The sequence below is a fragment of the Dipodomys spectabilis genome, unplaced genomic scaffold, assembly GCF_019054845.1.
Source record: "Dipodomys spectabilis isolate Male_0828 unplaced genomic scaffold, ASM1905484v1 ptg000297l, whole genome shotgun sequence".
NCBI lineage: Eukaryota > Metazoa > Chordata > Mammalia > Rodentia > Heteromyidae > Dipodomys > Dipodomys spectabilis.
The window spans coordinates 22372492-22386104 of NW_024870974.1; the positions used below are offsets into that span (position 1 = coordinate 22372492).

General features: G+C 39.2%; 1 protein-coding gene across 6 annotated transcripts in view; it reads left to right on the plus strand.

Annotated features, from left to right (window-relative positions):
- Elf2 (E74 like ETS transcription factor 2) overlaps window positions 1–13613 on the plus strand; it is a 71815-nt gene that overhangs the window by 15404 nt on the left and 42798 nt on the right. For 3 of the 6 annotated variants that reach the window (XM_042701612.1, XM_042701610.1, XM_042701613.1), the window contains exons 2-4: window positions 317–404; window positions 1373–1607; window positions 3332–3497. In XM_042701612.1, coding sequence (XP_042557546.1) covers window positions 1536–1607; window positions 3332–3497 — 238 coding nt within the window. In that variant the 5' untranslated portion in view covers window positions 317–404; window positions 1373–1535. Of the gene's footprint in view, window positions 1–316; window positions 405–1372; window positions 1608–3331; window positions 3498–11497; window positions 11654–13613 lie in introns of those variants that run through there. The other 3 variants (XM_042701611.1, XM_042701616.1, XM_042701618.1) reach the window with 3 other exon arrangements.

Here is a 13613-nt window from a genome sequence, read left to right on the forward strand (position 1 = left end):
AAAGTACATTTCTTTTTGGACAATGTCACCACTTCACTTTGCTAGTTAATCGGCGATAAGAATCTGACAGACTATCCTGCCTGGGCTGGCTTTGAACTGTGATCCTCAGAACTCAGCCTTCTGAGTAGTTAGGACTACAGGTGTGAGCTACCAGTGCCCAGCCTAGAAAGATTTTTTTTCCATACTCATGTAAGTGTGTGTCATGAGGCTTTAGTGATGATTTGCTTTAATTAGCATTTATTATCTTGCGTCATCCCTATTTGGGACAAAATGCTTTTTAATAGAATTATATTAATACTCTTTTCTCATCCTATAGTAGTTCCAGAGAACTGCTAGTTCAGGTTTTGGCTCTTGGCAACTTGTGAAAATCGTGAAGGATGCTTAGACCAGTTAATATTCAAATTGTAAGTAAAGTTTATTTTACTATTACTGTTTGTATGTTTAGAGAAGAAATTTTAGAAATTCTTTTTTTTTTTTTTTGGGTCCTGTCGTGGCGCCTGACTCTGGGCCTGGGCGCTGTCCCTCAGCTCTTCAGCTCAAGGCTAGCGCTCTAGCGCTTGAGCCACAATGCCACTTCCGGCTTTTTTCTCTTTGCTTATGTGGTGCTGAGGAATTGAACCCAGGGCCTCAGGCTAGCAAGGCAAGCGCTCTACCACTGAGCCACCTTCCCAGCCCGAAATTTTAGAAATTCTATCTGATATGGTAACAAGGAGCTTTCATGGAGTAGAATTATGGGATTATTGTTGTATTTTTTTGTTTTATCCTTGTTTTTGTTTTGTAATGATGTTGAGGCTTGAACTCAGGATCTGAGCACTGTCTCTGAGCTTCTTTGTTCAAGGCTAGTGTTCTACCACTTGAGTCTCAGTGCCACTTTCAGCTTTTTCTGTTTATGTGGTACTAAGGAATCAAACCCAGGGCTTCATGTATGCTAGGCTAGCAATTTACCACTAAGGCACCTTTTTAGCCCTCACAGGCTTTTTTGCCCTGGATGGCTTTGAACCTCAACTCTCAGCCTTCTTAATAGCTAGTATTATAGGCATGAGCTACTGGCCCTTGGCTCTTTGTTATATAAAATTTGTATGTTCATAAAGGAAGTTGTAACAATTTATCTCCTCTAATAATTTCACTTTTACATGATAAGGACTTGTTCAGTTAGTAAATGAGCTTGAATATTAAATTCTTACTAGTCTTTAACATATTAGTATTTTAAGAATTAGAATACTCACTACAGCCCTCTTTTGAGTTAGAGATGTAAAATCCATTATTTTTCATAGCTAAACTATTAATAAATTATTTGACTGCAAAATATATTATGGTTTATATACCATTCCTTTGTATTCTTGATAACTGTTCAAACTCTTCCTTTTTTTAGGCTCTTGAATTAATCATCTTTAGAAGACTGGATTTCTGGATCTCTACTATACTCCATCACTACTGACTCTTCGCACATAATGATGCAGATCTCTTTGCCCGGTCATTATTTATGAAGCTTTAATGACACTGATGCATAGCATTTGAAGTTTCCTCAGGGAACAATGTCATCAGCAGTGGCTGACGGTGGGGGTTCTGTTTTGGATCTTTCCAGCGATGGAGTAGAAAATCAAGAGGTTAGGCATTCAGTATCTTACATTTCAGTTTCATTCATAGAAATCAATGCAAGAAATGCATGAAATGAATTTTTTTTCCCCCATCAGTCATGGGGCCTGAACTCTGGGCCTGGGCGTTGTCTCTTAGCTCTTCATCTCAAGGCTAGCATCCTACCACTTGAGCCACTTCCGGCTTTTTTTCTGCTTATGTGGTGCTGAGGAATGGAACCCAGGGCCTCATGCATTCAAGGCAAGCACTCTACCACTGAGCCACCTTCCCAGCCCTATTTTCTATTTTTCTAAAATTTTTTTTTCTCCTTTTTTCATCAGATGATTACCTCAGTTTTGTCTTACATTGTACTATATCCTCCTTTTTCTCCTCCTCCTCCTCCTCTTCCTCCTCCTCTTCTTCCTCTTAGGTTGAAACTAGGGACTCATGCATTCTAGGCAGGTGCCTTAATATTGAGCTACCTCTTTGCCTTCTTCATTTTAGCTGTTTTGTCATAATTTCTTTCTTTTTTGGGGGTCTGGTCGTTGGGCCTGAACTCTGGGCCTGGGCGCTGTCCCTCAGCTCTTCAGTTCAAGGCTAGTGCTCTACCACTTGAGCCAGAGCGCCACTTCTGGCTTTTTTCTTTTTGCTTATGTGGTGCTGAGGAATCGAACCCAGGGCCTCATGCATGCAAGGCAAGCGCTCTACCACTGAGCCACCTTCCCAGCCCTGTTTTGTCATAATTTCTAAGGGTGATTTTGTGTTTATTTTTGGATATTCTTTACTAAATTGCTTTGTAGACATTATATTTCGGTTAGGAATATAAACATTAAAATATATATCTTATGGGGCTGGGAAGGTGGCTCAGTGGTAGAGCGCTTGCCTTGCATGCATGAGGCCCTGGGTTCGATTCCTCAGTACCATATAAGCAGAAAAAGCCAGAAATAGCACTGTGGCTCAAGTGGTATAGTGCTAGCCTTGAGCAAAAGAAGCTCAGGGACAGTGCCCTGAGTTGAAGCCCCAGGACTGTCCCCCCCCCAATATATATATATGTATTTTATGAAATGACTTTCCTTTGATGTCTAGTAACATTTGACTGCTTATTGAAGTAGGGGATGAAAAAGTTGACTGGAAACTTTTTGATGTTAGAAACTGGTATTAATAATAGCAAATGTTCCTATTATACTTCGAATATTTTGTTTTTTCCTCTCTATAAAGTAAAAGCAGATGATTGTATCATGGCAGTAAAGAGTTGGTCCTAACAGTTTTACATGGACTTTCTTATAATTCTTCCTCTTTCCCTTCTACTTGCTATGCCATTTCCAGAAGCAATTGGTGGTGTTTTCAGTGGATTCTCCACTGCACAATGTGTCCTTACAGCTTTTTCTTTTTGCTGTCAGGCTATGGTTTGGCTTTACTAAGCTTGCTGAACTATCTACTACCACTCTTACCACTTATTTGTTGTCCTTATCTTTCTCCCTCTGGAATTACACATAAAATAAAGTTTTTTTTACTACTGCTTCAGTGGGCAGTAGTATAATTATATGCATGATTTTAATCAGCTGTCTTAATTTGTTAGTCCTGAATATTTAAAATGTTTAGTCTATTAAAGTTAGTCCTGTCTATCTCTTTTTTAAAAATATGTATAGTACATGAAACTGTGGGTTGCTTGGGACTGTATGAACTTAAGAATTTATACATGAATCCAGAATTTTTGAGTAAAACAATTGATTGTTTTTAAAATGTGCTCTTGTAGGAAAATGAAAAAGTTTCTCAATATCCAGCAGTGATTGTGGAACCAGTTCCAAGTGCCAGATTGGAACAGGGCTATGCGGCCCAGGTTCTGGTTTATGATGATGAGACTTACATGATGCAAGATGTGGCAGAAGAGCAAGAAGTTGAGACCGAGAACGTGGAGCCAGGTAGACATCTCAAAGCATCGATTATTTTAAGCCCTTATTTTTTAAGCTTCAGTGTTGCTATGCTAGGTGAACCTTGCATTGAAGAACTTCTTTTTAATGTATAGTTGTATATGTATAATATGCATATATATGTATGTATATAATGTGTAGTTGGAAGCCAGTGAACCATCTCTGTTTAAGTGAATTGCTGTAGATAACAAAAAGTTACATAATTTTTTTTTTGTTGTTGTTGGTTGTAGGGCTTGAACTCAAGGACTGGGCACTGTCCCTGAGCAAATTTTGCTCAAGGCTAGCACTCTACCACTTTGAGCACAGTGCCATTTCTGGTTTTCTGGTGATTAATTGGAGACAAGAGTCTCATGGACTTTCCTGCCTGGGCTAGCTTTGAACCGTGATCCTTAGATATCAGCTTCCTAAGTAGCTAGGATTACAGGTGTGAGCTACCGGTGCTCAGCTGCTATTTTTTTAGTACAAATCCTAGTTGTCATTTACTTTAAGAAGTCAGTATGTTAGTTTATAAGTTAACGTTTTAATTAAAAAAATAAATATGGTCTTCTCATTTTATAACATTTTCTTTGAATTAATCCTGGTGCAGCAGTATGAATTTTGTTACTTAGGTGAGAAGTTCTTTGTAGAGATCAGTAAGATTCCTCTTCCTTTTCTGTCATCTTAGACATCTTGGTGTTTCCATCTGTGGTGAGATGGTGGTATGTTTAATTTGGGATTAACATGCATAATTCTCTGGAAAATCTTTATAAAGTTTTGCCATGACCATAAAGAAAATGCGAATATCTTCACAGAAGAGCCATAGTGATTTATATAAACAATGAATACAAAAATTTATCTTAAGCTGTGTAAATGTTAAAACAAGAACCATTAAAATTGCTTTACAACTAGAAAGAACGTTCTTAAATATTTCAATACATTTCTATAAGTGTATCAAACTATTATAATGACAAGTTTTGAGTATTTGCCATCTTGGCATGACCTGAGGTGCTGGCCTCTTCACCTTAAACTGGTTTTTCCCTAACTTTTCTTTGTTGAGTTGAGAGATAAAAAGAGTTACCTTTCTTGTCTGAGCAGTGATGATGACTGTGCCAGACACCAGGTGAAGTACTCAGTGATCAGCTCATTTTTACCACATGGAAGCTAGTCACTTCATGTAGGCTCCATGACTATACAGTCTTGACTAATGCTTGATTCCCAGTAGTTATTATATATACTTTCTTGGGGTTTGGAAAGTTTCCTACTCTGAAGATAGAAGTGTCAATTTGGAGATTAATTTTCTTCTAGAGGAAAAAGGTAGGTAGAACAGCTACTTGTATTATTACATAGAGTAGTTTGTTGGAGTTCATGTTATTGCAAAGGAAACAATCATGACTCACAAAAAAATGGAAAAGCTTAAGTTGAGGCTTAAGTTTTGAGGTTTTTGAATTTTCTTTGATGTTTTGATGAAAAACAAAAAAGACCAGCTAAGTGTCAGTGACTGGCACCTGCAGTCCTAGCTACATGGAGGTTGAGATCTGTGAGGATCACGGTTCAAAGCCAGCTTGGGCAGTAAAGCCCATGAGACTCTCATCTCTAATGAACCACCAAAAAGCTGGTAGCTCAAGTGGTAGAGCACTAGCCTTTAGCAAAAAAGCCCAGGGAGAGCACCCAGGCTCTTGAGTTCAAGCTCCAGGACACAGAGACACACTCAGACACACACACAGACACACACACACAGACACACACACAGAGACACACACACACACACACACACACACACACACACACGAACAATTTAGGTAGCAAATTGGAAACTTAAAAAATTATAATACCAAAGCCGGGCGCTGGTGGCTCATGCCTGTAATCCTAGCTACTCAGGAGGCTGAGATCTGAGGATCGCGGTTCAAAGCCAGCCCGGGCAGGAGAGACCATGAGACTCCTATCTCCAATAAACCACCAGAAAACCGGAAGTGGCGCTGTAGCTCAAGTGGTAGAGCGCTCGGCTTGAGCTGAAGAACTGAGGGACAGTGCCCAGGCCCAGAGTTCAAGCCCCACGACCGACAAAAAAACAAAACAAAACAAAAAAATTATAATACCAAAAAAAAAAAAATTATAATACCATTGGGCACTGGTGGCTCAGGCCTAGCTATTCAGGAGGTTGAGATCTGAGAATCTCAGTTAGAAACCAGCCTGGGCACAAAAGTCAGTGATACTTTTATCTCCAATAAACTACTCAGAAAAAGCCAGAAGTGGTGCTGTGGCTCAAGTGGTAGAATGCTAGCCTTGAGCACAAAGAAGCTCAGGGACAGTGGCCAGGCCCTGAGTTCAAGCCCCAGGACTGACCCTCCCCTCTCCCCCCCCCAAACAACAACAACAACCAATTACAATAGCATTTTTGCATAGTAGGAAAATTGGAATGTTTAGCATATTAAAATGCCAGAGCAGAGTGACCAAATGTTTTATAATTTACAGTGTTTCTTTTATTAAACTAATTAGGTTAAGAACATTTTTTTTTTTGCCAAAGGACAGTGGATATAATCTACTGAAGTACTTTAATTTTCTCAGTCATTTTAGACTTGGAAGGACATACATAATTTGCAGGGCAGAGATGAGAGTGATTGTTATTTCCATCAAAGGGGATATGGGCAATTTGGGTCAACGAACTTTGTGATTTAAAAAAAATTGGTAATGTGCTTTATTTGTTTTTCTTAAACCATAAAAGGAAATGTTAGCAAATCATATATGCTACTCTAAGATTATATTAAAATACCTCAAAAGATTATCTTACGTGTTTAGTTCCATTCTGGCTTGTAAGTTAATGTTATTTTACAAGGATTGATAATAGTCATAGATTAGATTTTAAATCAGGAAATATGAACTTCTGTTTCTATCTTAAAGAATTGTACACTTTTGAATGAATTCAACTCTGAATCAGTTTTCATGTGTCAGATTTCTAGAACATGTACCAAGAATAAAGGTTACCTTGACTTAGCCGATGGGTATTTCCTGTTAGGTAATTGGGTCAGTGTGGTGATGAACATATGTAACCAAATACCAAATGTGCATAGATTTTGGAAAAGAGAGTGACTGCGAAGAAAAGCAAAGTGAACTAGGGCAATTAAGTTCTGGTTAGAGCCAAACATGATAGTAAATGCCTGTAATCCAAGCACTTGAGAGGCTAAGTCCAGTTTGAAGACCAGTCTGAGCTACACAGCGAGACCCAGTCTCAAAAAACAAAACAAATAACAAATGCTCATATAGAAAAAGATTTTCTTGAATACATCTTGGAAACACTTCCTGGAATGCTCCTACATTATAATTTAGATTATATCACTATAAAAAGTGTTCCGTGTTAAATTTACTAATTTGTTACATCATTGTTGAGTTTCCAGTGAAATATTTCTTCTTTCATTCTGCATGTATGTGTCCACACCAAAAACATTTCTTATTTTATCCAGCTGGCAGTCCTAAAATCACACAGTGATTTGCATCTAGTCATCTTCATTATTTCATGTATAAAAGGGAGTCTCACTTTGTTAAAGGAATTACAGCTATTTTGCTTTATTTACCTCTTTGTAGACTAAAAGTCTACATTTCTTTTCACAGCTGTGGCTTACATTTTGTAGGAGAAAACAAATACTTTGAAAGTTTAAAAGCAGGCAAATTCATGTAAACCTGTGCTGAGTTGCTTGTGACGGGAACGTCAGCCTTAGTAACTGAGGAGTGGTAGTGAACGATAGTGATCTTGCCACATCTTCCCAGTGCCTGCGGAGACCCTCCAGCTTGGGAACCTGCTATAGATGAGTGTGGAGAGTGGTGTGGTGAGAGTACATCTTAGATTCGCTAGAGATTTGAACATAAACATTTTATAAATAGCTGGCTGCTGCTGGCTCATGCCTGTAATCCTAGCTACTGAGGATTGTGGTTCAAAGCCAGACAGGGCAGGAAGGTCTCCAGTTAACCACCAGAAAACCAGAAGCAGAGCTGTGGCTCAAATTGGTAGAGCACTAACCTTGAACAGAAAAGCTAAGGGATAGAGCCCAGACCCTGAGTTCAACAACAAAACCAGCAACAATAACAACAAAGGACACAAACTTGATTAGATCTCAAGAGTTGGTAATTAAGCATAGAAATAAGCAGAACGACTTAGAAGGTTATGGGTAGGAAGTACTGTGGAATTACTATCTGTGGATATAGGTTAAGTTGTAGGGAAAAGATGAGACAGCAAGACTAGCTGTTGTAGGCATTGAAGGATGATTTGAGAAATATTAAAACAAAGTAGTAGAAACAGGCACAGAGGAGCGTACTGCTATGTAAGGTCTAGCAGGCCAGGGTATAACAAGGGAGGGAGGCATATACAGGAAGTTTTCCTTGTTGTTTAGGCCACAAGTGATGATGTTATCTTAGGGATTTGAAGGAGGGAAGCTGATAAGTTTGGTAATCGGTTCATTTTGAGTTGAGTCAAAGCATCTAAGAAGGAATGTTTTAAGTATTTAAAGATACGTAAAGGTACAGTCTGAATCCTATTACAGAAGAGGAGGCATGCCCAGATGAGGGCAATTTGTGATCAAGGGCTTGTTAGGAACTTGTGGGTGAGCACAGTGATCCCATAGGAGAGGGATCACTGCTGACAGTGACAGACCTGTTTCTCTCTATTGCCTCCAGGTCCAGGAAGAGGGGAGGGCTACTTAAAATGCCAAAAATGGACACAGATAGTTGGCAGGCATTTCACAGAAATTGGTCCAGGGGCTAAGTTCCCTGGCTTTATTCTCCTCCCTCTCTCTAACCCCTGGCTAAAACACTCCATTAACCAAGCCCAGTCTGAAGCCAAATGAGCCCTGTTGATGAAGTCAGTCTCTTGGGACAGAGAGAAGGGTGAAACGGGTGGAGAATAGATGTAGAGGGGCAAATGGAAGATGTCCAGATATCTAACTAAAGCCCGGTGATTGAAGCCAGGGAGATTGGATGATGTGAGGGTGATGTGGGACTCATCTTCATTTGAAGCCATGGAAACAAATCAGATCTCCAAGGGCAAAGGGATTTGAGAGATTTTCCTATGATGGAAGATACTGAAATTTTATATTTGTTTCCCTGTGTTAGAGAACAAAAGGACATAGAGTTAAGCAATGAACCTTCGGGAATACTTGTATTTTGAAAAACAGAAAAGAGTCTGAGTAGTCAAATGTGTTAGGGAATTCCTTGGTTACTTTTTGATTTACATATTCTTTTTAGTTTTTAAGTGACTTTCTTGAGTAGCAAAGGAAAAAATATTGTCATGTGTTAGTTCTGGTTTCAAATTTCACTTTTTATCACTTGGCAGATTTATTTCACATTCTAGTGTCCTAAATAGAAATTCAATATTGTGAGGATTCCATAAAATAAAAGTTAAAGCACAGTTCTTGTTACACGGTTTTCCTTGACTTCATTAGCACCTTCTGTGTACATTCAAATTTGGACTGGTCTTTTATACATTTAAGCAGAACATTTGTTTAATTTTGTTTACATCTCTGTTACATTTTCCTCCTTTATTTTACTTTTACTTAAAAAAAATCAAATGCTTCATACCCTCAGTATGTACTCTTTTTCTTGTTATTCCTTCTAAACTCAATGTGCTCTGGCATGTACATTTTCATCCAGTTGGACTGTTTGTTAGATTTCAAAAGCCATTCTTTTGCTAAAAGCAGTGGGATTTACTCATTGAATCATCCAGAAGTATACCTTTCATAATGTGGCCCAGTCTACTCAAGCACTGCGTTCTCTTAGCTCTTTGCCTGCTGCCCTTTTGCCAGGCATGGGCTGGCTGTTGATGTTTCTGAGCTTCCCCTCAATTTCTTGGATCCACAGTGTGCTCAGGTATTACTCATTAGGCCCAACTACCTCAAACTTTCCACAGCTGCTGCTGCATTAAAACACTCTCTTTTCCAATCTCCTGTTATGGAGCTTATTTTTCTTTGTATTTCCACTTAGCATGTGATCACCCTGGAACACAGCTGTATTGTTTTCTTTTGTGGAATGCAGTGTTAAGTTCATTGCAGTTAGGAAATACTGGCTAGTTGTGGTGGCCCTTGCTTGTAATTCTCGCACTTGAGAGGCTGAGGCAGGAGGATTTCCAGTTTAAGGTCAGCCTGGGTTACATAGACCCTGAGAGAGAGAAGAAACAATTTATGTAAAATTTCCAGTATATTTTCTTTCGTTATATGCTAAGTGTTATATGCCTTAATATTATTTAAATTAAAAAAGTAATTATCCAAAATAAATACGGCTATCTAAAGTGTTATGTCAGACCCATACTGATGTCATACTTAGAGATGAGTTTTGCCTCAAAGTCATAATTGGGTCTTAAAATTTTTAATTAGGGCTAGGAAGGTGGCTCAGTGGTAGAATGCTTGCCTTGCATACATTAGTTGCTGGGTTCGATTCCTCAGCACCACATAAGCAGGAAAAAGCCAGAAGTGGCACTGTAGCTCAAGTGGTAGAGCGCTAGCCTTGAGCTGAAGAGCTGAGGAACAGTGCCCAGGCTGTGTGTGTGTGTGTGTGTGTGTGTGTGTGTGTGTGTGTGTGTGTGTGTGTGTGTGTGTGTGTGTGTGTGTGTGTGTGTGTGTGTGTGTGTGTGTGTGTGTGCCTGCACATGTGCACTTGTGTGTATCAGTCCTGGGGCTTAAACATCAGGGCCTGGGCATTAGCTTTTGGCTCCATAGTGCTCTACTACTTGAACTACAGCTCCACATTTGTCTTTTTGGTAGGTTTTTGAAGATAAAAATCAGATAGATTTTACTGCCCAGGCTGGCTTCAAACTGCAATCCTCAGATCTTAGCTTCCTGAGTAGTTAGAATTATAGGCCTGAGCCACCAGCACTTGGCAAAACGAAATCTTACTAGCAAGGAAACATTTGATCATCTTTTCCTCCTCCTCCTCCTCCTCCTCCTCCTCCTCCTCCTCCTCCTCCTCCTCCTCCTCCCCCTCCTCCTCCCCCTCCTCCTCCCCCTCCTCCTCCCCCTCCCCCTCCCCCTCCCCCTCCCCCTCCCCCTCCCCCTCCCTCTCCTCCCTCCTCCCTCCTCCCTCCTCCCTCCTCCCTCTTCCTCCCTCTTCCTCCTCTTCCTCCTTTTGTTTTTTAGAGATTTGTCTCTCTATGTTGCCCTGGCTGTGACTGAGATGACAGGCATGTACCGCCATGCCCAGACGACTGCTGTTTTTTTTTTCTTTACATTTTCTCCCTCCCCCCTCCCTCTTTTTTTTTTTTTTTTGCCAGTCTTGGGGCTTGAACTCAGGGCACTGTCCCTGTACTTCTTTTGCTCAAGGTTAGCATTCTACCACGTGAGCCACAGCACCACTTCCGGCTTTTTCTGTTTATGTGGTACTGAGGAATCAAACCTAGGGCTTCATGCATACAAGGCAAGCAGTCTACCATTAAGTCACATTCCCAGTCCCATTAAAGATATATTTTAAGGATTACTACCTCATGTTATACAAGTAGACTTACTAATTTTTATTAATAAACATTGGCTGTGAAGTAATCTTTTAAGCTGCCTATATCTGTTCTGATCAGTATTGGCAGGACTTTGACTCTTAATGAGGCATCATTAAAAGTGGGTTGGGACTGCTTAGCAAGCTCAAGGTCCTGAGTTCAAACCCCAGTTCTACCAAAAAATTTTCCAAGTGAAACTCCCAAAACAAAGCAAGTACACGTGTGTTCATGCATGTGCGTGTGCATACATACTCTACAGTGTTGTTCTTATAGTTAACTTATGAGGTAAACTTTAAAAAACCTCTTAGTGAACAACAGAATTGTATTTAAAGATACAGGATAGATAAATGCAGGGATTTTCCATATGATTCAATAAAAATGTAGCACTGTAAAAAAGTGAAAGTTTAGGTTTTGAAATGCAGTTTAAGAAAATCCAATCAGGTTTTCTTTTGAAAAATAAGAAGCCAAATTTCTTTCTTGAAAAATGTCAAGACTAATTTGACTTCATGCTGAGCTGTGATAACTTTTGTATTTGTTATACCTTCAGAAATCCTCCCTGTGGCACAAAAGGACTCTTAATTATAAAATATTGTTGCCACAGGGAGGTAGAAGATCGACATGAAAAACTGGGGACCTGAAAAGGAGCCCCTATCCTAGGATCCCTGCAGGTGAAACAGATTGAGCCAGAAGGAAGACAATACTGGTAGGTTGGTTTTTAATTCATTAAGAATGTTTGCAGTTTTGTATTTCGTAACAATTATTTCATCTACGTATTATCATAATTTTGTCTGAAGGGTGACAATGATTCCTCCTTAAAAAAGAAAAGAAATATAAAATAGTATTTTTCCTCCTAAATAGTTCGCCATTTGAGTTATCCTTGCTCCTGACATTTGTTTTCTTAGATAAAGCTCTAGATCTAACTCCTTCAAGCTACTGCTGACTGCACATTATCAAGTCTTTCCCCACTCCCCCCCCCCATTGTCCTTCCTTTTATTTCCTCTTCTAAAATATAGGCATTTTCTTAAAGTTTTAAAGAATGATTTTTCCCAGTTATCTATTTTATTCCATTAGTTGTAGGTTTTCTAAAATGGCAAAATATTAACTTTATAGTTATTCTAGTTTTTATTCTAGAATAATTTGAATTTTAATTGTACTGTGACTCAAATCAGAAAACACTATTGGAAGGATGTTTTAGTATCTTAATGTTCATAAGAAACATTACTTTTATACCAGTAGGGGAAAATGATGGCCCTATTTAACATTTTAAAACACTGTAAATTTTAAGATACAGCCTCGTTTTAGATAATTCAAGTGTGAAAAAATCGATTCAATGATTAGAATCTTCTTCAACATCTCTGTTTACTTGGACTTAGATATTAAAATATATCTATAGACTTTAGGTACTAACATAGGGAAAAGTATGGGTGAGTTATAGTATGGAAGTCCTTTTGGTTACTAAGCTCTCTAAATTCTTAACTGTCATTTAAAAATCATTAGGCCAAAGCTGGGCACTAGAGGCAAACACTTGTAATCCTAGCTACTCATAAGGCTGAGAACTGAGAATCCCTGTTTGAAGCCAGTCTAGGCAGCAAAGGCCATGAGACTCTTATCTCCAATGAACCATTATAAAAGTAGAAGTGGAGCTGTGGCTCAGAGTGGTGGAGCACAAATCTTGAGTTTAAAAAGCAAAAAACAAGGCTGGGAATGTGCTTTAGTGGTAGAGTGCTTGCCTATCATACATGAAGCCCTGGGTTTAATTCCTCAGTACCACATACACAGAAATAGTCAGAAGTGGCGCTGTGGCTCAAAGGGTAGAGTGCTAGCCTTGAGCAAAAGAAGCTCAGGGTCAGTGCCCTGAGTTTAAGCTCTAGGACTGGTAACAAAACAAAACAAAAACCAAAAACCAAAAAAAACCCCCAAAGAAGAAACAAAACAAAACCAGCTCAGGGACAGTGCCCAGGCTCTGAGTTCAGGCCCCACAACTGACAAAACAAACAAAAAAAACCCATTAGATCATATTAAAAGAGTGTTCAAATAAACCATGTGGTATTTGATTATGGAGAAATAGAAGAGTGTAAATTTAACATGACATTTAATGAATAGAGTTTTATTTAGTAGAATGTCTTTTTTTAATGCATCCTATGCTCTAAAAAGAAAACAAAACAAAGCTCCTGCTTTTCAAGCTATCATTTTAAATCAGAGGCTTGGGAATTAGCTTATATGGTAAAGTGTTTGCCTAGCAAGTTTAGAGCCCTTGTGGGATCAGTCCTCAGTATGGTGAAAACCAACCAGCCAACCAACCAACATCTCTCTCTTTAAAATAGCTACTGAGCCAGGTGTCGGTGGCTCACACCTGTCATCCTAGCTACTCAGGAGGCTGAGATCTGAGGATCACAGTTCAAAGCCAGCTGGAGTAGTAAAGTCGTGAGACTCTTATTCTCTAATAAACCACCAGAAAACCAGAAGTGGCATTGTGGCTCAAATGTTAGAGCACTTGCTTTGAGCTGAAGAGCTCAGGGACAGCACCCAGGCCCAGAGTTCAAGCTCCACTACTGAAAAAAAAAGGCCACTGATTTTTATTGCTCTCAACTATGTGTCTCACTGACTGATTATATAAAGGAGAAAACAGTGGCCAAAAGTAAGGAGTGGCTCTTTGAATTAAT